Raw genomic sequence first — 27,013 nt, forward strand, 5'->3', positions numbered from 1 at the left:
AGACCTGTCTCTAACCAGCTACAGACCAGTCTCTGACCAGTTACAGACCTGTCTCTAACCAGCTACAGACCTGTCTCTAACCAGCTACAGACCTGTCTCTAACCCGCTACAAACCTGTCTCTGACCAGCTACAGGCCTGTCTCTAACCAGCTACAGACCTGTCTCTAACCAGTTACAGACATGTCTCTAACCAGCTACAGACCTGTGTCTAACCAGCTACAGACCTGTCTCTAACCAGCTACAGACCTGTCTCTAAACCACTACAGACCTGTCTCTAACCAGTTACAGACCTGTCTCTAACCAGCTACAGACCTGTGTCTAACCAGCTACAGACCTGTCTCTAAACAACTACAGACCTGTCTCTAACCAGTTACAGACCTGTCTCTAACCAGCTACAGACCTGTCTCTAACCAGTTACAGACCTGTCTCTAACCCGCTACAAACCTGTCTCTGACCAGCTACAGACCAGTCTCTAACCAGCTTCAGACCTGTCTCTAACCAGCTACAGACCTGTCTCTAACCAGTTACAGACCAGTCTCTAACCAGCTACAGACCTGTCTCTGACCAACTACAGACCAGTCTCTAACCAGTTACAGACCAGTCTCTAACCAGTTACAGACCAGTCTCTAACCAGCTATAGACCTGTCTCGAACCCGCTACAAACCTGTCTCTAACCCGCTACAAACCTGTCTCTAACCCGCTAAAGACCTGTCTCTAAACAACTACAGACCAGTCTCTAACCAGTTACAGACCTGTCTCTAACCAGCTACAAACCTGTCTCTAACCAGCTACAGACCTGTCTCTAACCAGCTACAGACCTGTCTCTAACCCGCTACAAACCTGTCTCTAACCCGCTAAAGACCTGTCTCTAAACAACTACAGACCTGTCTCTAACCAGGTACAGACCTGTCTCTAACCCGCTACAAACCTGTCTCTAACCCGCTACAAACCTGTCTCTAACCCGCTACAGACCTGTCTCTAACCCGCTACAAACCTGTATCTAACCAGCTACAGACCTGTCTCTAACCCGCTACAAACCTGTCTCTAACCCGCTAAAGACCTGTCTCTAAACAACTACAGACCTGTCTCTGACCAGCTACAGACCTGTCTCTCACCCGCTACAAACCTGTCTCTAACCAGCTACAGACCTGTCTCTCACCCGCTACAAACCTGTCTCTAACCAACTACAGACCTGTCTCTCACCCGCTACAAACCTGTCTCTAACCAGCTACAGACCTGTCTCTAACCCGCTACAAACCTGTCTCTAACCAGCTACAGACATGTCTCTAACCAGTTACAGACCTGTCTCTAACCCGCTACAAACCTGTCTCTAACCAGTTACAGACCTGTCTCTAACCAGCTACAGACCTGTCTCTAACCAGCTACAAACCTGTGTCTAACCAGCTACAGACCAGTCTCTAACCAGCTACAAACCTGTCTCTAACCAGTTACAGACCTGTCTCTAACCAGTTACAGACCTGTCTCTAACCAGCTACAGACCTGTCTCTGACCAGCTACAGACATGTCTCTAACCAGATACAGACCTGTCTCTAACCAGCTACAGACCTGTCTCTAACCAGTTACAGACCTGTCTCTAACCAGTTACAGACCTGTCTCTAACCAGCTACAGACCTGTCTCTGACCAGCTACAGACATGTCTCTAACCAGCTACAGACCTGTCTCTAACCAGCTACAGACCTGTCTCTGACCAGCTACAGACATGTCTCTAACCAGTTACAGACCTGTCTCTAACCAGCTACAGACATGTCTCTGACCAGCTACAGACCTGTCTCTAACCCGCTACAGACCTGTCTCTAACCAGCTACAGACATGTCTCTGACCAGCTACAGACCTGTCTCTAACCAGCTACAGACCTGTCTCTAACCAGTTACAGACCTGTCTCTGACCAGCCGTAGACCTGTCTCTAACCAGCTACAGACCTGTCTCTAACCAGCTACAGACCTGTCTCTAACCAGCTACAGACCAGTCTCTAACCAGTTACAGACCTGTCTCTAACCAGCTACAGACCTGTCTCTAAACAACTACAGACCTGTCTCTAACCAGCTACAGACCAGTCTCTAACCAGTTACAGACCAGTCTCTAACCAGCTACAGACCTGTCTCTAACCAGCTACAGACCAGTCTCTAACCAGCTACAGACCTGCATCTACCTACCTTCAGACCTGTGTCTAACCAGCTACAGATCTGCATCTAACTAACTACAAACCTGTCTCTAACCAGCAACAGACCTACATCTAACTACCTACAGAAATGTCTCTAACCGGTTACAGACCTGCATCTACCTACCTACAGACATGTCTCTAACCAGCTACAGACGTGCATCTAACTACCTACAAACCTGTCTCTAACCAGCAACAGACCTACATCTAACTACCTACAGACATGTCTCTAACCAGCTACAGACGTGCATCTAACTACCTACAAACCTGTCTCTAACCAGCAACAGACCTACATCTAACTACCTACAGACATGTCTCTGACCAGCTACAGACCTGTCTCTAACCAGCTACAGACCAGTCTCTAACCAGCTATAGACCAGTCTGTAACCAGTTACAGACCTGTCTCTAACCAGCTACAGACATGTCTCTAACCAGCTACAGACCTGTCTCTAACCAGTTACAGACCTGTCTCTAACCAGTTACAGACCTGTCTCTAACCAGTTACAGACCTGTCTCTAACCAGCTACAGACCAGTCTCTAACCAGTTACAGACCTGTCTCTAACCAGTTACAGACCTGTCTCTAACCAGCTACAGACCAGTCTCTAACCAGCTACAGACCTGTCTCTAACCAGCTACAGACCTGTCTCTAACCAGCTACAGACCTGTCTCTAAACAACTACAGACCAGTCTCTAACCAGCTACAGACCTGTCTCTAACCAGCTACAGACCAGTCTCTAACCCGCTACAAACCTGTCTCTGACCAGCTACAGACCAGTCTCTAACCAGTTACAGACCTGTCTCTAACCAGCTACAGACCAGTCTCTGACCAGCAACAGACCTGTCTCTAACCAGTTACAGACCTGTCTCTAACCAGCTACAGACCTGTCTCTAACCAGCTACAGACCTGTCTCTAACCAGCTACAGACCTGTCTCTGACCAGGCACAGACCAGTCTCTAACCAGCTGTGGACCTGTCTCTGACCAGCTACAGACCTGTCTCTAACCAGCTACAGACCTGTCTCTAACCCGCTACAAACCTGTCTCTAACCCGCTACAAACCTGTCTCTAACCAGCTACAGACCTGTCTCTAACCAGTTACAGACCTGTCTCTAACCAGTTACAGACCAGTCTCTAACCCGCTACAGACCAGTCTCTAACCAGTTACAGACCTGTCTCTAACCAGCTACAGACCAGTCTCTAACCAGCTACAGACCTGTCTCTAACCAGTTACAGACCAGTCTCTAACCAGTTACAGACCAGTCTCTAACCAGCTACAGACCTGTCTCTAACCAGTTACAGACCTGTCTCTAACCAATTACAGACCAGTCTCTAACCCGCTACAGACCTGTCTGTAACCAGTTACAGACCTGTCTCTAACCAGCTACAGACCAGTCTCTAACCAGCTACAGACCTGTCTCTAACCAGTTACAGACCTGTCTCTGACCAGCTAAAGACCTGTCTCTAACCAGGTAAAGACCTGTCTCTAACCAGCTGTAGACCTGTCTCAAACCCGCGACATACCTGTCTCTGACCAGCTACAGACCAGTCTCTAACCAGTTACAGACCAGTCTCTAACCAGCTACAGACCTGTCTCTGACCAACTACAGACCAGTCTCTAACCAGTTACAGACCAGTCTCTAACCAGTTACAGACCAGTCTCTAACCAGCTATAGACCAGTCTCTAACCCGCTACAAACCTGTCTCTAACCCGCTAAAGACCTGTCTCTAAACAACTACAGACCAGTCTCTAACCAGTTACAGACCTGTCTCTAACCAGCTACAGACCTGTCTCTAACCAGCTACAGACCAGTCTCTAACCAGCTACAGACCTGTCTCTAACCCGCTACAAACCTGTCTCTAACCCGCTAAAGACCTGTCTCAAAACAACTACAGACCTGTCTCTAACCAGGTACAGACCTGTCTCTAACCCGCTACAAACCTGTCTCTAACCCGCTACAAACCTGTCTCTAACCAGCTACAGACCTGTCTCTAACCAGTTACAGACCTGTCTCTAACCAGTTACAGACCAGTCTCTAACCCGCTACAGACCAGTCTCTAACCAGTTACAGACCTGTATCTAACCAGCTACAGACCAGTCTCTAACCAGCTACAGACCTGTCTCTAACCAGTTACAGACCAGTCTCTAACCAGTTACAGACCAGTCTCTAACCAGCTACAGACCTGTCTCTAACCAGTTACAGACCTGTCTCTAACCAATTACAGACCAGTCTCTAACCCGCTACAGACCTGTCTGTAACCAGGTACAGACCAGTCTCTAACCAGTAACAGACCCGTCTCTAACCAGTTACAGACCAGTCTCTAACCCGCTACAGACCTGTCTCTAACCAATTACAGACCTGTCTCTAACCAGTTACAGACCTGTCTCTAACCAGTTACAGACCTGTCTCTAACCCGCTACAGACCTGTCTCTAACCAGTTACAGACCTGTCTCTAACCAGTTACAGACCAGTCTCTAACCCGCTACAGACCCGTCTCTAACCAGTTACAGACCTGTCTCTAACGAGTTACAGACCTGTCTCTAACCAGCTACAGACCTGTCTCTAACCAGTTACAGACCAGTCTCTAACCAGTTACAGACCAGTCTCTAACCAGCTACAGACCAGTCTCTAACCAGTTAGAGCCCTGTCTCTAACCAGCTACAGACCAGTCTCTAACCAGTTAGAGACCTGTCTCTAACCAGTTACAGACCAGTCTCTAACCCGCTAAAGACCGGTCTCTAACCAGTTACAGACCTGTCTCTAACCAGTTACAGACCTGTCTCTAACCAGCTACAGACCAGTCTCTAACCCGCTACAGACCTGTCTCTAAGCAGCTACAGACCTGTCTCTAACCAGTTACAGACCTGTCTCTAACCAGCTACAGACCTGTCTCTAACCAGCTACATACCTGTCTCTAACCAGTTACAGACCTGTCTCTAACCAGTTACAGACCAGTCTCTAACCAGCTACAGACCAGTCTCTAACCAGTTACAGACCTGTCTCTAACCAGCTACAGACCAGTCTCTAACCAGCTACAGACCTGTCTCTAACCAGTTACAGACCAGTCTCTAACCAGCTACAGACCTGTCTCTAACCAGTTACAGACCTGTCTCTAACCAATTACAGACCTGTCTGTAACCAGTTACAGACCTGTCTCTAACCAGTTACAGACCAGTCTCTAACCAGTTACAGACCTGTCTCTAACAAGTTACAGACCAGTCTCTAACCAGCTACAGACCTGTCTCTGACCAGCTACAGACCAGTGTCTAACCAGCTGTAGACCTGTCTCTAACCAGCTGTAGACCTGTCTCTAACCAGGTACAGACCTGTCTCTAACCAGCTGTAGACCTGTCTCAAACCCGCGACATACCTGTCTCTAACCAGTTAGAGACCTGTCTCTGACCAGGGACAGACCTGTCTCTAACCAGCTACAGACCTGTCTCTGACCAGGTACAGACCAGTCTCTAACCAGCTACAGACCTGTCTCTAACAAGTTACAGACCAGTCTCTAACCAGCTACAGACCTGCATCTACCTACCATCAGACCTGTGTCTAACCAGCTACAGATCTGCATCTAACTAACTACAAACCTGTCTCTAACCAGCTACAGACCAGTCTCTAACCAGTTACAGACCAGTCTCTAACCAGCTACAGACCAGTCTCTAACCAGTTAGAGACCTGTCTCTAACCAGCTACAGACCAGTCTCTAACCAGTTAGAGACCTGTCTCTAACCAGCTACAGACCAGTCTCTAACCAGTTAGAGACCTGTCTCTAACCCGCTACAGACCTGTCTCTAACCAGCTACAGACCTGTCTCTAACCAGTTACAGACCTGTCTCTAACCAGTTACAGACCAGTCTCTAATCTGCTAAAGACCGGTCTCTAACCAGTTACAGACCTGTCTCTAACCAGCTACAGACCAGTCTCTAACCAGTTACAGACCTGTCTCTAACCAGCTACAGACCTGTCTCTAACCAGTTACAGACCTGTCTCTAACCAGTTACAGACCAGTCTCTAACCCGCTACAGACCAGTCTCTAACCAGCTACAGACCTGTCTCTAACCAGTTACAGACCTGTCTCTAACCAGTTACAGACCTGTCTCTAACCAGCTACAGACCAGTCTCTAACCAGCTACAGACCTGTCTCTAACCAGTTACAGACCTGTCTCTAACCAGTTACAGACCTGTCTCTAACCAGCTACAGACCAGTCTCTAACCAGCTACAGACCTGTCTCTAACCAGCTACAGACCTGTCTCTAACCAGTTACAGACCAGTCTCTAACCAGTTACAGACCAGTCTCTAACCAGCTACAGACCTGTCTCTAACCAGTTACAGACCTGTCTCTAACCAATTACAGACCAGTCTCTAACCCGCTACAGACCTGTCTGTAACCAGTTACAGACCTGTCTCTAACCAGCTACAGACCAGTCTCTAACCAGCTACAGACCTGTCTCTAACCAGTTACAGACCTGTCTCTGACCAGCTAAAGACCTGTCTCTAACCAGGTACAGACCAGTCTCTAACCAGCTGTAGACCTGTCTCAAACCCGCGACATACCTGTCTCTAACCAGCTGTAGATCTGTCTCTAACCAGTTAAAGACCTGTCTCTGACCAGGTACAGACCTGTCTCTAACCAGCTACAGACATGTCTCTGACCAGCTACAGACCAGTCTCTAACCAGTTACAGACCTGTCTCTAACCAGTTAAAGACCTGTCTCTAACCAGCTACAGACCTGTCTCTAACCAGCTACAGACCTGTCTCTAACCAGGTACAGACCAGTCTCTAACCAGTTACAGACCCGTCTCTAACCAGTTACAGACCAGTCTCTAACCCGCTACAGACCTGTCTCTAACCAATTACAGACCTGTCTCTAACCAGTTACAGACCTGTCTCTAACCAGTTACAGACCTGTCTCTAACCCGCTACAGACCTGTCTCTAACCAGTTACAGACCTGTCTCTAACCAGTTACAGACCAGTCTCTAACCCGCTACAGACCCGTCTCTAACCAGTTACAGACCTGTCTCTAACGAGTTACAGACCTGTCTCTAACCAGCTACAGACCTGTCTCTAACCAGTTACAGACCAGTCTCTAACCAGTTACAGACCAGTCTCTAACCAGCTACAGACCAGTCTCTAACCAGTTAGAGACCTGTGTCTAACCAGCTACAGACCAGTCTCTAACCAGTTACAGACCTGTCTATAACCAGCTACAGACCAGTCTCTAACCAGCTACAGACCTGTCTCTAACCAGTTACAGACCAGTCTCTAACCAGCTACAGACCTGTCTCTAACCAGTTACAGACCTGTCTCTAACCAATTACAGACCAGTCTCTAACCCGCTACAGACCTGTCTGTAACCAGTTACAGACCTGTCTCTAACCAGTTACAGACCTGTCTCTAACCAGCTACAGACCAGTCTCTAACCAGTTACAGACCAGTCTCTAACCCGCTACAGACCTGTCTGTAACCAGTTACAGACCTGTCTCTAACCAGTTACAGACCTGTCTCTAACCAGCTACAGACCAGTCTCTAACCAGTTACAGACCTGTCTCTAACCAGTTACAGACCTGTCTCTAACCAGCTACAGACCAGTCTCTAACAAGTTACAGACCAGTCTCTAACCAGCTACAGACCTGTCTCTGACCAGCTACAGACCAGTGTCTAACCAGCTGTAGACCTTTCTCTAACCAGCTGTAGACCTGTCTCTAACCAGGAACAGACCTGTCTCTAACAAGTTACAGACCAGTCTCTAACCAGCTACAGACCTGTCTCTGACCAGCTACAGACCAGTGTCTAACCAGCTGTAGACCTGTCTCTAACCAGCTGTAGACCTGTCTCTAACCAGGTACAGACCTGTCTCTAACCAGCTGTAGACCTGTCTCAAACCCGCGACATACCTGTCTCTAACCAGTTAGAGACCTGTCTCTGACCAGGTACAGACCTGTCTCTAACCAGGTACAGACCAGTCTCTAACCAGCTACAGACCTGTCTCTAACAAGTTACAGACCAGTCTCTAACCAGCTACAGACCTGTCTCTAACAAGTTACAGACCAGTCTCTAACCAGCTACAGACCTGCATCTACCTACCTTCAGACCTGTCTCTAACCAGCTACAGACGTGCATCTAACTACCTACAGAAATGTCTCTAACCGGCTACAGACCTGCATCTACCTACCTACAGACATGTCTCTGACCAGCTACAGACCTGTCTCTAACCAGCTACAGACCAGTCTCTAACCAGCTATAGACCTGTCTCTAACCAGTTACAGACCTGTCTCTAACCAGCTACAGACCAGTCTCTAACCAGCTACAGACCTGTCTCTAACCAGTTACAGACCTGTCTCTAACCAGTTACAGACATGTCTCTAACCAGCTACAGACATGTCTCTAACCAGCTACAGACCTGTCTCTAACCAGTTACAGACCTGTCTCTAACCAGTTACAGACCTGTCTCTAACCAGCTACAGACCAGTCTCTAACCAGCTACAGACCTGTCTCTAACCAGCTACAGACCTGTCTCTAAACAACTACAGACCAGTCTCTAACCAGCTACAGACCTGTCTCTAACCAGCTACAGACCTGTCTCTAACCAGTTACAGACCTGTCTCTAACCAGTTACAGACATGTCTCTAACCAGCTACAGACATGTCTCTAACCAGCTACAGACCTGTCTCTAACCAGTTACAGACCTGTCTCTAACCAGCTACAGACCAGTCTCTAACCAGCTACAGACCTGTCTCTAACCAGCTACAGACCTGTCTCTGACCAGCTACAGACATGTCTCTAACCAGCTACAGACCTGTCCCTAACCAGTCAGTCCAGGTTCTGCTGGATCTCAGTGATCAGATATTTAAGAGTCTGAGTATCTACTGCCAGCATGAGTACATGACCAGCTACAGACCTGTCTCTAACCAGTTACAGACCTGTCTCTAACTAGCTACGGACCTGTCTCTAACCAGTTAAAGACATTTCTCTAACCAGTTAAAGACATTTCTCTAACCAGTTACAGACCTGTCTCTAACCAGCTACAGACCAGTCTCTGACCAGCAACAGACCTGTCTCTAACCAGTTACAGACCTGTCTCTAACCAGCTACAGACCAGTCTCTGACCAGCAACAGACCTGTCTCTAACCAGTTACAGACCAGTCTCTAACCAGCTACAGACCTGTCTCTAACCAGCTACAGACCTGTCTCTAACCAGCTACAGACCTGTCTCTAACCAGCTACAGACCTGTCTCTAACCAGTTACAGACCTGTCTCTGACCAGCTACAGACCTGTCTCTAACCAGCTAAAGACCAGTCTCTGACCAGCAACAGACCTGTCTCTAACCAGTTACAGACCTGTCTCTAACCAGCTACAGACCAGTCTCTAACCAGCTACAGACCTGCATCTACCTACCTTCAGACCTGTGTCTAACCAGCTACAGATCTGCATCTAACTAACTACAAACCTGTCTCTAACCAGCAACAGACCTACATCTACCTACCTACAGACATGTCTCTAACCAGCTACAGACGTGCATCTAACTACCTACAAACCTGTCTCTAACCAGCAACAGACCTACATCTAACTACCTACAGAAATGTCTCTAACCGGCTACAGACCTGCATCTACCTACCTACAGACATGTCTCTGACCAGCTACAGACCTGTCTCTAACCAGCTACAGACCAGTCTCTAACCAGCTATAGACCAGTCTCTAACCAGTTACAGACCTGTCTCTAACCAGCTACAGACATGTCTCTAACCAGCTACAGACCTGTCTCTAACCAGTTACAGACCTGTCTCTAACCAGTTACAGACCTGTCTCTAACCAGTTACAGACCTGTCTCTAACCAGCTACAGACCAGTCTCTAACCAGTTACAGACCTGTCTCTAACCAGTTACAGACCTGTCTCTAACCAGCTACAGACCAGTCTCTAACCAGCTACAGACCTGTCTCTAACCAGCTACAGACCTGTCTCTAAACAACTACAGACCAGTCTCTAACCAGCTACAGACCTGTCTCTAACCCGCTACAAACCTGTCTCTGACCAGCTACAGACCAGTCTCTAACCAGTTACAGACCTGTCTCTGACCAGCTACAGACCAGTCTCTGACCAGCAACAGACCTGTCTCTAACCAGTTACAGACCTGTCTCTAACCAGCTACAGACCTGTCTCTAACCAGCTACAGACCAGTCTCTAACCAGTTACAGACCTGTCTCTAACCAGCTACAGACCTGTCTCTGACCAGGCACAGACCAGTCTCTAACCAGCTGTGGACCTGTCTCTGACCAGCTACAGACCTGTCTCTAACCAGCTACAGACCAGTCTCTAACCAGCTAAAGACCAGTCTCTGACCAGCAACAGACCTGTCTCTAACCAGTTACAGACCTGTCTCTAACCAGCTACAGACCAGTCTCTGACCAGTTACAGACCTGTCTCTAACCAGCTACAGACCAGTCTCTAACCAGCTACAGACCTGTCTCTAACCCGCTACAAACCTGTCTCTGACCAGCTACAGACCAGTCTCTAACCAGCTACAGACCTGTCTCTAACCAGTTACAGACATGTCTCTAACCAGCTACAGACCTGTGTCTAACCAGCTACAGACCTGTGTCTAACCAGCTACAGACCTGTCTCTAAACAACTACAGACCTGTCTCTAACCAGTTACAGACCTGTCTCTAACCAGCTACAGACCTGTGTCTAACCAGCTACAGACCTGTCTGTAAACAACTACAGACCTGTCTCTAACCAGTTACAGACCTGTCTCTAACCAGCTATAGACCTGTCTCTAACCAGCTACAGACCTGTCTCTAACCAGTTACAGACCTGTCTCTAACCCGCTACAAACCTGTCTCTGACCAGCTACAGACCAGTCTCTAACCAGTTACAGACCAGTCTCTAACCAGCTACAGACCTGTCTCTGACCAACTACAGACCAGTCTCTAACCAGTTACAGACCAGTCTCTAACCAGTTACAGACCAGTCTCTAACCAGCTATAGACCAGTCTCTAACCCGCTACAAACCTGTCTCTAACCCGCTAAAGACCTGTCTCTAAACAACTACAGACCAGTCTCTAACCAGTTACAGACCTGTCTCTAACCAGCTACAGACCTGTCTCTAACCAGCTACAGACCAGTCTCTAACCAGCTACAGACCTGTCTCTAACCCGCTACAAACCTGTCTCTAACCCGCTAAAGACCTGTCTCTAAACAACTACAGACCTGTCTCTGACCAGCTACAGACCTGTCTCTCACCCGCTACAAACCTGTCTCTAACCAGCTACAGACCTGTCTCTAACCAGTTACAGACCTGTCTCTAACCCGCTACAAACCTGTCTCTAACCAGCTACAGACCTGTCTCTAACCAGCTAAAGACCAGTCTCTGACCAGCAACAGACCTGTCTCTAACCAGTTACAGACCTGTCTCTAACCAGCTACAGACCAGTCTCTGACCAGTTACAGACCTGTCTCTAACCAGCTACAGACCAGTCTCTAACCAGCTACAGACCTGTCTCTAACCCGCTACAAACCTGTCTCTGACCAGCTACAGACCAGTCTCTAACCAGCTACAGACCTGTCTCTAACCAGTTACAGACCTGTCTCTAACCCGCTACAAACCTGTCTCTGACCAGCTACAGACCAGTCTCTAACCAGTTACAGACCAGTCTCTAACCAGCTACAGACCTGTCTCTGACCAACTACAGACCTGTCTCTAACCAGTTACAGACCAGTCTCTAACCAGCTACAGACCTGTCTCTGACCAACTACAGACCAGTCTCTAACCAGTTACAGACCAGTCGCTAACCAGTTACAGACCAGTCTCTAACCAGCTATAGACCTGTCTCGAACCCGCTACAAACCTGTTTCTAACCAGTTACAGACCAGTCTCTAACCAGCTACAGACCTGTCTCTAACCAGCTAAAGACCAGTCTCTGACCAGCAACAGACCTGTCTCTAACCAGTTACAGACCTGTCTCTAACCAGCTACAGACCAGTCTCTGACCAGTTACAGACCTGTCTCTAACCAGCTACAGACCAGTCTCTAACCAGCTACAGACCTGTCTCTAACCCGCTACAAACCTGTCTCTGACCAGCTACAGACCAGTCTCTAACCAGCTACAGACCTGTCTCTAACCAGTTACAGACCTGTCTCTAACCCGCTACAAACCTGTCTCTGACCAGCTACAGACCAGTCTCTAACCAGTTACAGACCAGTCTCTAACCAGCTACAGACCTGTCTCTGACCAACTACAGACCTGTCTCTAACCAGTTACAGACCAGTCTCTAACCAGCTACAGACCTGTCTCTGACCAACTACAGACCAGTCTCTAACCAGTTACAGACCAGTCTCTAACCAGTTACAGACCAGTCTCTAACCAGCTATAGACCTGTCTCGAACCCGCTACAAACCTGTCTCAAACCAGTTACAGACCAGTCTCTAACCAGCTACAGACCTGTCTCTGACCAACTACAGACCAGTCTCTAACCAGTTACAGACCAGTCTCTAACCAGTTACAGACCAGTCTCTAACCAGCTATAGACCTGTCTCGAACCCGCTACAAACCTGTCTCTAACCAGCTACAGACCTGTCTCTAACCCGCTACAAACCTGTCTCTAACCCGCTAAAGACCTGTCTCTAAACATCCACAGACCTGTCTCTAACCAGGTACAGACCTGTCTCTAACCCGCTACAAACCTGTCTCTAACCCGCTACAAACCTGTCTCTAACCCGCTACAGACCTGTCTCTAACCCGCTACAAGCCTGTATCTAACCAGCTACAGACCTGTCTCTAACCCGCTACAAACCTGTCTCTAACCCGCTAAAGACCTGTCTCTAAACAACTACAGACCTGTCTCTGACCAGCTACAGACCTGTCCCTCACCCGCTACAGACCTGTCTCTAACCAGCTACAGACCTGTCTCTAACCAGTTACAGACCTGTCTCTAACCAGCTACAGACCTGTCTCTAACCAGCTACAGACCTGTCTCTAACCCGCTACAAACCTGTCTCTAACCCGCTAAAGACCTGTCTCTAAACATCCACAGACCTGTCTCTAACCAGGTACAGACCTGTCTCTAACCCGCTACAAACCTGTCTCTAACCCGCTACAGACCTGTCTCTAACCCGCTACAAACCTGTATCTAACCAGCTACAGACCTGTCTCTAACCCGCTACAAACCTGTCTCTAACCCGCTAAAGACCTGTCTCTAAACAACTACAGACCTGTCTCTGACCAGCTACAGACCTGTCCCTCACCCGCTACAAACCTGTCTCTAACCAGCTACAGACCTGTCTCTAACCCGCTACAAACCTGTCTCTAACCAGCTACAGACATGTCTCTAACCAGTTACAGACCTGTCTCTAACCCGCTACAAACCTGTCTCTAACCAGTTACAGACCAGTCTCTAACCAGCTACAAACCTGTCTCTAACCAGTTACAGACCTGTCTCTAACCAGTTACAAACCTGTCTCTAACCAGTTACAGACCTGTCTCTAACCAGTTACAGACCTGTCTCTAACCAGCTACAGACCAGTCTCTAACCAGCTACAAACCTGTCTCTAACCAGTTACAGACCTGTCTCTAACCAGTTACAGACCTGTCTCTAACCAGCTACAGACCTGTCTCTGACCAGCTACAGACATGTCTCTAACCAGCTACAGACCTGTCTCTAACCAGCTACAGACCTGTCTCTAACCAGTTACAGACCTGTCTCTAACCAGTTACAGACCTGTCTCTAACCAGCTACAGACCTGTCTCTGACCAGCTACAGACATGTCTCTAACCAGTTACAGACCTGTCTCTAACCAGCTACAGACCAGTCTCTGACCAGCTACAGACATGTCTCTAACCAGTTACAGACCTGTCTCTAACCAGCTACAGACCTGTCTCTAACCAGCTACAGACCTGTCTCTAACCAGCTACAGACCAGTCTCTAACCAGTTACAGACCTGTCTCTAACCAGCTACAGACCTGTCTCTAAACAACTACAGACCTGTCTCTAACCAGCTACAGACCAGTCTCTAACCAGTTACAGACCTGTCTCTAACCAGCTACAGACCTGTCTCTAACCAGCTACAGACCAGTCTCTAACCAGCTACAGACCTGTCTCTAACAAGTTACAGACCAGTCTCTAACCAGCTACAGACCTGCATCTACCTACCTTCAGACCTGTGTCTAACCAGCTACAGATCTGCATCTAACTAACTACAAACCTGTCTCTAACCAGCAACAGACCTACATCTACCTACATACAGACATGTCTCTAACCAGCTACAGACGTGCATCTAACTACCTACAAACCTGTCTCTAACCAGCAACAGACCTACATCTAACTACCTACAGAAATGTCTCTAACCAGCAACAGACCTACATCTACCTACATACAGACATGTCTCTAACCAGCTACAGACGTGCATCTAACTACCTACAAACCTGTCTCTAACCAGCAACAGACCTACATCTAACTACCTACAGACATGTCTCTGACCAGCTACAGACCTGTCTCTAACCAGCTACAGACCAGTCTCTAACCAGCTATAGACCAGTCTCTAACCAGTTACAGACCTGTCTCTAACCAGCTACAGACATGTCTCTAACCAGCTACAGACCTGTCTCTAACCAGTTACAGACCTGTCTCTAACCAGTTACAGACCTGTCTCTAACCAGCTACAGACCAGTCTCTAACCAGTTACAGACCTGTCTCTAACCAGTTACAGACCTGTCTCTAACCAGCTACAGACCAGTCTCTAACCAGCTACAGACCTGTCTCTAACCAGCTACAGACCTGTCTCTAAACAACTACAGACCAGTCTCTAACCAGCTACAGACCTGTCTCTAACCCGCTACAAACCTGTCTCTGACCAGCTACAGACCAGTCTCTAACCAGTTACAGACCTGTCTCTAACCAGCTACAGACCAGTCTCTGACCAGCAACAGACCTGTCTCTAACCAGTTACAGACCTGTCTCTAACCAGCTACAGACCTGTCTCTAACCAGCTACAGACCAGTCTCTAACCAGTTACAGACCTGTCTCTAACCAGCTACAGACCTGTCTCTGACCAGGCACAGACCAGTCTCTAACCAGCTGTGGACCTGTCTCTGACCAGCTACAGACCTGTCTCTAACCAGCTACAGACCTGTCTCTAACCAGCTAAAGACCAGTCTCTGACCAGCAACAGACCTGTCTCTAACCAGTTACAGACCTGTCTCTAACCAGCTACAGACCAGTCTCTGACCAGTTACAGACCTGTCTCTAACCAGCTACAGACCAGTCTCTAACCAGCTACAGACCTGTCTCTAACCCGCTACAAACCTGTCTCTGACCAGCTACAGACCAGTCTCTAACCAGCTACAGACCTGTCTCTAACCAGTTACAGACATGTCTCTAACCAGCTACAGACCTGTGTCTAACCAGCTACAGACCTGTGTCTAACCAGCTACAGACCTGTCTCTAAACAACTACAGACCTGTCTCTAACCAGTTACAGACCTGTCTCTAACCAGCTATAGACCTGTCTCTAACCAGCTACAGACCTGTCTCTAACCAGTTACAGACCTGTCTCTAACCCGCTACAAACCTGTCTCTGACCAGCTACAGACCAGTCTCTAACCAGTTACAGACCAGTCTCTAACCAGCTACAGACCTGTCTCTGACCAACTACAGACCAGTCTCTAACCAGTTACAGACCAGTCTCTAACCAGTTACAGACCAGTCTCTAACCAGCTATAGACCAGTCTCTAACCCGCTACAAACCTGTCTCTAACCCGCTAAAGACCTGTCTCTAAACAACTACAGACCAGTCTCTAACCAGTTACAGACCTGTCTCTAACCAGCTACAGACCTGTCTCTAACCAGCTACAGACCAGTCTCTAACCAGCTACAGACCTGTCTCTAACCCGCTACAAACCTGTCTCTAACCCGCTAAAGACCTGTCTCTAAACAACTACAGACCTGTCTCTAACCCGCTACAAACCTGTCTCTAACCAGCTACAGACCTGTCTCTAACCCGCTACAAACCTGTCTCTAACCCGCTAAAGACCTGTCTCTAAACAACTACAGACCTGTCTCTGACCAGCTACAGACCTGTCTCTCACCCGCTACAAACCTGTCTCTAACCAGCTACAGACCTGTCTCTAACCAGTTACAGACCTGTCTCTAACCCGCTACAAACCTGTCTCTAACCAGCTACAGACCTGTCTCTAACCAGCTAAAGACCAGTCTCTGACCAGCAACAGACCTGTCTCTAACCATTTACAGACCTGTCTCTAACCAGCTACAGACCAGTCTCTGACCAGTTACAGACCTGTCTCTAACCAGCTACAGACCAGTCTCTAACCAGCTACAGACCTGTCTCTAACCCGCTACAAACCTGTCTCTGACCAGCTACAGACCAGTCTCTAACCAGCTACAGACCTGTCTCTAACCAGTTACAGACATGTCTCTAACCAGCTACAGACCTGTGTCTAACCAGCTACAGACCTGTGTCTAACCAGCTACAGACCTGTCTCTAAACAACTACAGACCTGTCTCTAACCAGTTACAGACCTGTCTCTAACCAGCTACAGACCTGTGTCTAACCAGCTACAGACCTGTCTGTAAACAACTACAGACCTGTCTCTAACCAGTTACAGACCTGTCTCTAACCAGCTATAGACCTGTCTCTAACCAGCTACAGACCTGTCTCTAACCAGTTACAGACCTGTCTCTAACCCGCTACAAACCTGTCTCTGACCAGCTACAGACCAGTCTCTAACCAGTTACAGACCAGTCTCTAACCAGCTACAGACCTGTCTCTGACCAACTACAGACCAGTCTCTAACCAGTTACAGACCAGTCTCTAACCAGTTACAGACCAGTCTCTAACCAGCTATAGACCAGTCTCTAACCCGCTACAAACCTGTCTCTAACCCGCTAAAGACCTGTCTCTAAACAACTACAGACCAGTCTCTAACCAGTTACAGACCTGTCTCTAACCAGCTACAGACCTGTCTCTAACCAGCTACAAACCTGTCTCTAACCCGCTAAAGACCTGTCTCTAAACAACTACAGACCTGTCTCTAACCCGCTACAAACCTGTCTCTAACCAGCTACAGACCTGTCTCTAACCCGCTACAAACCTGTCTCTAACCCGCTAAAGACCTGTCTCTAACCAGTTACAGACCAGTCTCTAACCAGCTACAGACCTGTCTCTGACCAACTACAGACCAGTCTCTAACCAGCTACAGACCTGTCTCTAACCAGTTACAGACCTGTCTCTAACCAATTACAGACCAGTCTCTAACCCGCTACAGACCTGTCTGTAACCAGTTACAGACCTGTCTCTAACCAGCTACAGACCAGTCTCTAACCAGCTACAGACCTGTCTCTAACCAGTTACAGACCAGTCTCTGACCAGCTAAAGACCTGTCTCTAACCAGGTACAGACCTGTCTCTAACCAGCTGTAGACCTGTCTCAAACCCGCGACATACCTGTCTCTAACCAGTTAGAGACCTGTCTCTGACCAGGTACAGACATGTCTCTGACCAGCTACAGACCTGTCTCTAACCAGCTACAGACCAGTCTCTAACCAGCTATAGACCTGTCTCTAACCAGTTACAGACCTGTCTCTAACCAGCTACAGACCAGTCTCTAACCAGCTACAGACCTGTCTCTAACCAGTTACAGACCTGTCTCTAACCAGTTACAGACATGTCTCTAACCAGCTACAGACATGTCTCTAACCAGCTACAGACCTGTCTCTAACCAGTTACAGACCTGTCTCTAACCAGTTACAGACCTGTCTCTAACCAGCTACAGACCTGTCTCTAACCAGCTACAGACCTGTCTCTAAACAACTACAGACCAGTCTCTAACCAGCTACAGACCTGTCTCTAACCAGTTACAGACCAGTCTCTAACCAGTTACAGACCAGTCTCTAACCAGCTACAGACCAGTCTCTAACCAGTTAGAGACCTGTCTCTAACCAGCTACAGACCAGTCTCTAACCAGTTAGAGACCTGTCTCTAACCAGTTACAGACCAGTCTCTAACCCGCTAAATACCGGTCTCTAACCAGTTACAGACCTGTCTCTAACCAGTTACAGACCTGTCTCTAACCAGCTACAGACCAGTCTCTAACCCGCTACAGACCTGTCTCTAAGCAGCTACAGACCTGTCTCTAACGAGTTACAGACCTGTCTCTAACCAGCTACAGACCTGTCTCTAACCAGCTACATACCTGTCTCTAACCAGTTACAGACCTGTCTCTAACCAGTTACAGACCAGTCTCTAACCAGCTACAGACCAGTCTCTAACCAGTTACAGACCTGTCTCTAACCAGCTACAGACCAGTCTCTAACCAGCTACAGACCTGTGTCTAACCAGTTACAGACCAGTCTCTAACCAGCTACAGACCTGTCTCTAACAAGTTACAGACCTGTCTCTAACCAATTACAGACCAGTCTCTAACCCGCTACAGACCTGTCTGTAACCAGTTACAGACCTGTCTCTAACCAGTTACAGACCTGTCTCTAACCAGCTACAGACCAGTCTCTAACCAGTTACAGACCTGTCTCTAACCAGTTACAGACCTGTCTCTAACCAGCTACAGACCTGTCTCTGACCAGCTACAGACCAGTGTCTAACCAGCTGTAGACCTGTCTCTAACCAGGTACAGACCTGTCTCTAACCAGCTGTAGACCTGTCTCAAACCCGCGACATACCTGTCTCTAACCAGTTAGAGACCTGTCTCTGACCAGGTACAGACCTGTCTCTAACCAGCTACAGACCTGTCTCTGACCAGGTACAGACCAGTCTCTAACCAGCTACAGACCTATCTCTAACAAGTTACAGACCAGTCTCTAACCAGCTACAGACCTGTCTCTAACAAGTTACAGACCAGTCTCTAACCAGCTACAGACCTGCATCTACCTACCTTCAGACCTGTCTCTAACCAGCTACAGACGTGCATCTAACTACCTACAGAAATGTCTCTAACCGGCTACAGACCTGCATCTACCTACCTACAGACATGTCTCTGACCAGCTACAGACCTGTCTCTAACCAGCTACAGACCAGTCTCTAACCAGCTATAGACCTGTCTCTAACCAGTTACATACCTGTCTCTAACCAGCTACAGACCAGTCTCTAACCAGCTACAGACCTGTCTCTAACCAGTTACAGACCTGTCTCTAACCAGTTACAGACATGTCTCTAACCAGCTACAGACATGTCTCTAACCAGCTACAGACCTGTCTCTAACCAGTTACAGACCTGTCTCTAACCAGTTACAGACCTGTCTCTAACCAGCTACAGACCAGTCTCTAACCAGCTACAGACCTGTCTCTAACCAGCTACAGACCTGTCTCTAAACAACTACAGACCAGTCTCTAACCAGCTACAGACCTGTCTCTAACCAGCTACAGACCTGTCTCTAACCAGTTACAGACCTGTCTCTAACCAGTTACAGACATGTCTCTAACCAGCTACAGACATGTCTCTAACCAGCTACAGACCTGTCTCTAACCAGTTACAGACCTGTCTCTAACCAGCTACAGACCAGTCTCTAACCAGCTACAGACCTGTCTCTAACCAGCTACAGACCTGTCTCTGACCAGCTACAGACATGTCTCTAACCAGCTACAGACCTGTCCCTAACCAGTCAGTCCAGGTTCTGCTGGATCTCAGTGATCAGATCTTTAAGAGTCTGAGTATCTACTGCCAGCATGAGTACATGACCAGCTACAGACCTGTCTCTAACCAGTTACAGACCTGTCTCTAACTAGCTACGGACCTGTCTCTAACCAGTTAAAGACATTTCTCTAACCAGTTAAAGACATTTCTCTAACCAGTTACAGACCTGTCTCTAACCAGCTACAGACCAGTCTCTGACCAGCAACAGACCTGTCTCTAACCAGTTACAGACCTGTCTCTAACCAGCTACAGACCAGTCTCTGACCAGCAACAGACCTGTCTCTAACCAGTTACAGACCTGTCTCTAACCAGCTACAGACCTGTCTCTAACCAGCTACAGACCTGTCTCTAACCAGTTACAGACCTGTCTCTAACCAGCTACAGACCTGTCTCTAACCAGCTACAGACCTGTCTCTAACCAGTTACAGACCTGTCTCTGACCAGCTACAGACCTGTCTCTAACCAGCTAAAGACCAGTCTCTGACCAGCAACAGACCTGTCTCTAACCAGTTACAGACCTGTCTCTAACCAGCTACAGACCAGTCTCTGACCAGTTACAGACCTGTCTCTAACCAGCTACAGACCTGTCTCTAACCAGCTACAGACCTGTCTCTAACCCGCTACAAACCTGTCTCTGACCAGCTACAGACCTGTCTCTAACCAGCTACAGACATGTCTCTAACCAGCTACAGACCTGTGTCTAACCAGCTACAGACCTGTGTCTAACCAGCTACAGACCTGTCTCTAAACAACTACAGACCTGTCTCTAACCAGTTACAGACCTGTCTCTAACCAGCTACAGACCTGTGTCTAACCAGCTACAGACCTGTCTCTAAACAACTACAGACCTGTCTCTAACCAGTTACAGACCTGTCTCTAACCAGCTACAGACCTGTCTCTAACCAGTTACAGACCTGTCTCTAACCCGCTACAAACCTGTCTCTGACCAGCTACAGACCAGTCTCTAACCAGCTACAGACCTGTCTCTGACCAGTTACAGACATGTCTCTAACCAGCTACAGACCTGTGTCTAACCAGCTACAGACCTGTGTCTAACCAGCTACAGACCTGTCTCTAAACAACTACAGACCTGTCTCTAACCAGCTACAGACCTGTCTCTAACCAGTTACAGACCTGTCTCTAACCCGCTACAAACCTGTCTCTGACCAGCTACAGACCAGTCTCTAACCAGCTACAGACCTGTCTCTAACCAGCTACAGACCTGTGTCTAACCAGCTACAGACCTGTGTCTAACCAGCTACAGACCTGTCTCTAAACAACTACAGACCTGTCTCTAACCAGTTACAGACCTGTCTCTAACCAGCTTCAGACCTGTCTCTAACCAGCTACAGACCTGTCTCTAACCAGTTACAGACCAGTCTCTAACCAGCTACAGACCTGTCTCTGACCAACTACAGACCAGTCTCTAACCAGTTACAGACCAGTCTCTAACCAGTTACAGACCAGTCTCTAACCAGCTATAGACCTGTCTCGAACCCGCTACAAACCTGTCTCTAACCAGCTACAGACCTGTCTCTAACCCGCTACAAACCTGTCTCTAACCCGCTAAAGACCTGTCTCTAAACAACTACAGACCAGTCTCTAACCAGTTACAGACCTGTCTCTAACCAGCTACAAACCTGTCTCTAACCAGCTACAGACCTGTCTCTAACCAGCTACAGACCTGTCTCTAACCCGCTACAAACCTGTCTCTAACCCGCTAAAGACCTGTCTCTAAACAACTACAGACCTGTCTCTAACCAGGTACAGACCTGTCTCTAACCCGCTACAAACCTGTCTCTAACCCGCTACAAACCTGTCTCTAACCCGCTACAGACCTGTCTCTAACCCGCTACAAACCTGTATCTAACCAGCTACAGACCTGTCTCTAACCCGCTACAAACCTGTCTCTAACCCGCTAAAGACCTGTCTCTAAACAACTACAGACCTGTCTCTGACCAGCTACAGACCTGTCTCTCACCCGCTACAAACCTGTCTCTAACCAGCTACAGACCTGTCTCTCACCCGCTACAAACCTGTCTCTAACCAACTACAGACCTGTCTCTCACCCGCTACAAACCTGTCTCTAACCAGCTACAGACCTGTCTCTAACCCGCTACAAACCTGTCTCTAACCAGCTACAGACCTGTCTCTAACCCGCTACAAACCTGTCTCTAACCAGCTACAGACATGTCTCTAACCAGTTACAGACCTGTCTCTAACCCGCTACAAACCTGTCTCTAACCAGTTACAGACCTGTCTCTAACCAGCTACAGACCAGTCTCTAACCAGCTACAAACCTGTCTCTAACCAGTTACAGACCTGTCTCTAACCAGCTACAGACCTGTCTCTGACCAGCTACAGACATGTCTCTAACCAGTTACAGACCTGTCTCTAACCAGCTACAGACATGTCTCTGACCAGCTACAGACCTGTCTCTAACCCGCTACAGACCTGTCTCTAACCAGCTACAGACATGTCTCTAACCAGTTACAGACGTGTCTCTAACCAGCTACAGACCTGTCTCTAACCAGCTACAGACCTGTCTCTAACCAGCTACAGACCTGTCTCTAACCAGCTACAGACATGTCTCTAACCAGCTACAGACCTGTCTCTAACCAGCTACAGACCTGTCTCTGACCAGCTACAGACCTGTCTCTAACCAGCTACAGACGTGTCTCTAACCAGCTACAGACCTGTCTCTAACCAGCTACAGACCTGTCTCTAACCAGCTACAGACGTGTCTCTAACCAGCTACAGACCTGTCTCTAACCAGCTACAGACCTGTCTCTAACCAGCTACAGACCTGTCTCTAACCAGTTACAGACCTGTCTCTAACCAGCTACAGACCTGTCTCTAACCAGCTACAGACCAGTCTCTAACCAGTTACAGACCTGTCTCTAACCAGTTACAGACCTGTCTCTGACCAGTTACAGACCAGTCTCTAACCAGTTACAGACCTGTCTCTAATCAGCTACAGACCTGTCTCTGACCAGCTACAGACCTGTCTCTAACCAGCTACAGACCAGTCTCTAACCAGTTACAGACCTGTCTCTAATCAGCTACAGACCTGTCTCTGACCAGCTACAGACCTGTCTCTAACCAGTTACAGACCAGTCTCTAACCAGCTACAGACCTGTCTCTAACCAGCTACAGACCTGTCTCTAACCAGCTACAGACCTGTCTCTAACCAGTCAGTCCAGGTTCTGCTGGATCTCAGTGATCAGATCTTTAAGAGTCTGAGTATCTACTGCCACCATGAGTTAACAGCAGACTCACCTGTCTTGGTGTTTCCTCCTTTATAAGGCAGTTTGGCAACAGCTTCCATGAGGGCCTCTTTGGTTGAATGAGCGTTGAGGTGCCACTCGATCCGCGGGTCTCCGCTGTACTGAGTCAGACCTGCAGAAATACAGGCAGCAGTGAGACAGCGGCTCTCACGTCCCATCAGCTGGATGAATCCTAACTTTCAGTACCGATCTGCACTCTGTCCACGCCGATGTCAAACGTGCTGACCATGCGAGCGATGAAGTTGCGGATGGTTTTAAAGTTCAAGCGGCCGATGCTCCAGGAGCCGTCGACCAGCAGCACGATGTCGGCCATCGCGGTGGTCTTGCACTGGGTGTCTGCAGAGAGACTGGGATGTTAGGGGGACGTCCAGAGGCACCCCCCCCCCACCAGAAGTCTGTTCAGAGTTCACTGAACCTCGTGTGAGAAAAGAGTGAAAAATAGAAACCATGGAAGAAGAGCAGCAACATTTCCATACAGAGGAGTTTTACAGTTTCATACAAATCATCACATTTACAACATCTTCAGCCTCCTTATCTCCTGCAGGACTGCGGGTCCTTCGGCTTGTCTTTCAGAACACCCCTTCCTCCTCCTCCTCCTCCTCCTCCAGCAGCAGCAGATGCAACACCTCCTTCCCTGAAGCTGCTGCACATTCCTGCTTCAGCAGCCTGCAGGAACGCAGCAGATCTGCCCGTTGACGCTTCCTGTGTTCCCTGTGTGAGCAATCAGGTTAGAAAACGCTGATTTGACTTGAAATCAGGAAGCAGGAGCAGACGTGCGGCGCTGAGGATCTGCTCCGTGGCAGTCTGCTTGGGTTAAACCACGGCTCAGGTTTCCTGCCAGCATCCGTTCATCACAGCTTCACGTGGCACCAAATGGGCTGCAGATGGGCGAGCAGGAGCAGCGCTGCCTCACAGAGACGTATAAATCACCCGAATCCTGCAGAAAGCTGCAAAGTCTCTGTTGTTGTTTTAGCATCCAGGCCAGAAGCTGCTGCCGCCACAAACCCTGACGGGGACGCGTCTTCCACCCTGATGGCGTCTTCCAACCGACGGCTTCTTCCACCCCGACAGCGTCTTCCAACCGATGGCGTCTTCCAACCGATGGCGTCTTCCAACCGACGGCGTCTTCCAACCGACGGCGTCTTCCACCCCGACGGAGTCTTCCAACCGACGGCGTCTTCCACCCCGAAGATGGTTAGTAGCAGAAGAGCCATCAGAGATGAGATGTGTTATGAGGGATTAAATTGGTAATTCCAGGTTCTCCACGGCAACGCGAAGCCTCACAGCGTGGCTGCAGGTCTACCATGATTCCTGCATCCTCCTCTCCAGGTGCATCGTCTTCATCACCACTGTCATCATTGTCAGCTTCATCATCAACATCCTCCTCCTTATCCCTGTCGTCTTTTTTCTCATCATCTTTGTCAACTTGTACTTGGTTTTCATCTTTGTTGAACTCGTCATCTTCGTCATTGTCTTCATCAGTGTGATCATCTTCTTGGTCCTTGTCGTCATCTTCATCATCTTCTTGGTCCTTGTCGTCATCTTCATCATCTTCTTGGTCCTTGTCGTCATCTTCATCATCTTCTTGGTCCTTGCCGTCATCTTCATCATCTTCTTGGTCCTTGTCGTCATCTTCATCATCTTCTTGGTCCTTGCCGTCATCTTCATCATCTTCTTGGTCCTTGCCGTCATCTTCATCATCTTCTTGGTCCTTGCCGTCATCTTCATCATCTTCTTGGTCCTTGCCGTCATCTTCATCGTCATCTTCATCATCTTCTTGGTCCTTGCCGTCATCTTCATCATCTTCTTGGTCCTTGCCGTCATCTTCATCATCTTCTTGGTCCTTGCCGTCATCTTCATCATCTTCTTGGTCCTTGCCGTCATCTTCATCGTCATCTTCATCATCTTCTTGGTCCTTGCCGTCATCTTCATCTTCATCATCTTCTTGGTCCTTGCCGTCATCTTCATCTTCATCATCTTCTTGGTCCTTGCCGTCATCTTCATCTTCATCATCATCTTGGTCCTTGTCGTCCTCTTCATTTATTGTCTTCATCACCGTCATCGTATTCTTTATGATTATTATTTTGTCATAATACCAACATTACTACTACTATGACTAAAATACGTGGTTACCATGACAACATGTCTGTACATGTCGGTGTCATCTGTATTTGTTGCTTTTGTGGCAACGATGGTTGTGATGAAAGAGAACTGTTCCTGCTGCAGAACCTTTCCAGATGGGTTTCTCAAGGTTTCCTCGTGGGATTCATCTCACATTGCCATGGAAACTAACTTGCATCATTAAAAGTCTTTTTGCACTCATTTGTCTCAACATGAACGTCGAACAAGACATTTGGCCGGCACATGTAGAGCTGACGGAGGAATAAACGCTGGTCATCACGCCGTACGGTGGCTGGGAAGGACAAAATGAAGAGACAGAACACAACCATTTGCTCTATTTTCCATCCTGAGAGGTTTGTACTCCTCTAATCTGGTTTCACCCTGATCCCAGCTGAACCAGACTGGGCTGACGGAGACTCGTCAGGTTTTACCAGAAGGATCCAGAGGAGGCGGCTCAGGATCGTCCATGAAGGTGGTCTTCTCCTCTCCCGCCAGAGGCAAGCTAATGCCCCCGTCAAACATCCCCATGACGGCCACAGAGTACCGAGTTCCCACCCTGAGGAGGTAAAACACCGTGGGTCAGGCTAACACGTCTAATTCCAGATTTATGAAGAAATCAGAGTATGTCCTGACTCAAACCAAGAGGCATCAGGTTCAACTTTGGAAATAAAATCATTTAATTTTTTGAGATTTATTTCAGATGACCGACTCAGTTGTTCAGCCCAAGAAATTCATCAAATTCAGCTTTATACCATGGTCTGGGTGAATACTCGATTCCGATTGGTTTCAGGGTGTCCGTTAAAAAGTGATCATGTACACCAGTGAAAAAAAGTTCTGTCAAATAGCCAAATAATTCTAAATCACTGCACTGGGTCAAACGCCAGCTGGTAACCATGGCAACAGAAATGTTTGCGACAAATGGACAAAACCAAAATCAGAAAGAATATCTGGCAGGACAATGTCAAACAGCAGCCTATGGTTACTGATGAAAGTATCTGATCTGCTTAGTTTTTAAGATATTTTAATTTTTCAGGTTAATTTAGACAATCAGTTGAACAATAACTATAGTAGAAAAGCGATAAAAGGAAAAAACGTTTCCTGATTCCTCCCCATCTCACTACTGTAATATGTTAATGTTCCACCGAGATTGTGAGCTGAAATCAGTCACTGCAGATAAAATATCTATCATATTGTTTCAACCTTATTCAATGAGGTTAGGCGCAATGATTTAGAATTATTGGGCTATTTGACGGGACTTTTTAGCTGGTGTCCTTTTTAACGGACACCCTGCAACCATTCAGAATCAACCATTCTGCTGTAAACATGTTTATTTCTGCCGTAAACATGTCTTTTTCTGCTGTAAACATGTTTATTTCTGCTGTAAACATGTCTATTTCGTCTGTAAACATGTTGCTTTCTGCTGTAAACATGTTTATTTCTGTTGTAAACATGTTTATTTCTGCTGTAAATTAGTTATTTCTGCTGTAAACATGTTTATTTCTGCTGTAAAAGTGTTTATTTCTGCTGTAAACATGGTGATTTCTGCTGTAAACATGTTTATTTCTGCTGTAAACCTGTCTATTTCGTCTGTAAACATGTTTCTTTCTGCTGTAAACATGTTTATTACTGCTGTAAACATGTTTATTTCTGCTGTAAACGTGTTTATTTCTGCTGTAAACATGTTTATTTCTGCTGTAAACATGTTTATTTCTGCTGTAAACGTGTTTATTTCTGCTGTAAATATATTTATTTCTGCTGTAAAC

The 27,013-nt window shown here is 47.8% G+C and overlaps 1 protein-coding gene across 2 annotated transcripts in view; it reads right to left on the bottom strand.

Annotated features, from left to right (window-relative positions):
* The window catches only part of col12a1b (collagen, type XII, alpha 1b), a 438,574-nt gene that overhangs the window by 259,774 nt on the left and 151,787 nt on the right, over positions 1 to 27,013 (bottom strand). For both annotated transcript variants that reach the window (XM_079255552.1, XM_079255551.1), the window contains exons 16-18: positions 25,682 to 25,806; positions 23,316 to 23,465; positions 23,122 to 23,241 (exon numbers count right to left, since the gene is read on the bottom strand). In XM_079255552.1, coding sequence (XP_079111678.1) covers positions 23,122 to 23,241; positions 23,316 to 23,465; positions 25,682 to 25,806 — 395 coding nt within the window. The remainder of the gene's footprint in view (positions 1 to 23,121; positions 23,242 to 23,315; positions 23,466 to 25,681; positions 25,807 to 27,013) is intronic.

This window comes from Telmatherina bonti, assembly GCF_933228915.1.
Source record: "Telmatherina bonti genome assembly, chromosome: 16".
NCBI lineage: Eukaryota > Metazoa > Chordata > Actinopteri > Atheriniformes > Telmatherinidae > Telmatherina > Telmatherina bonti.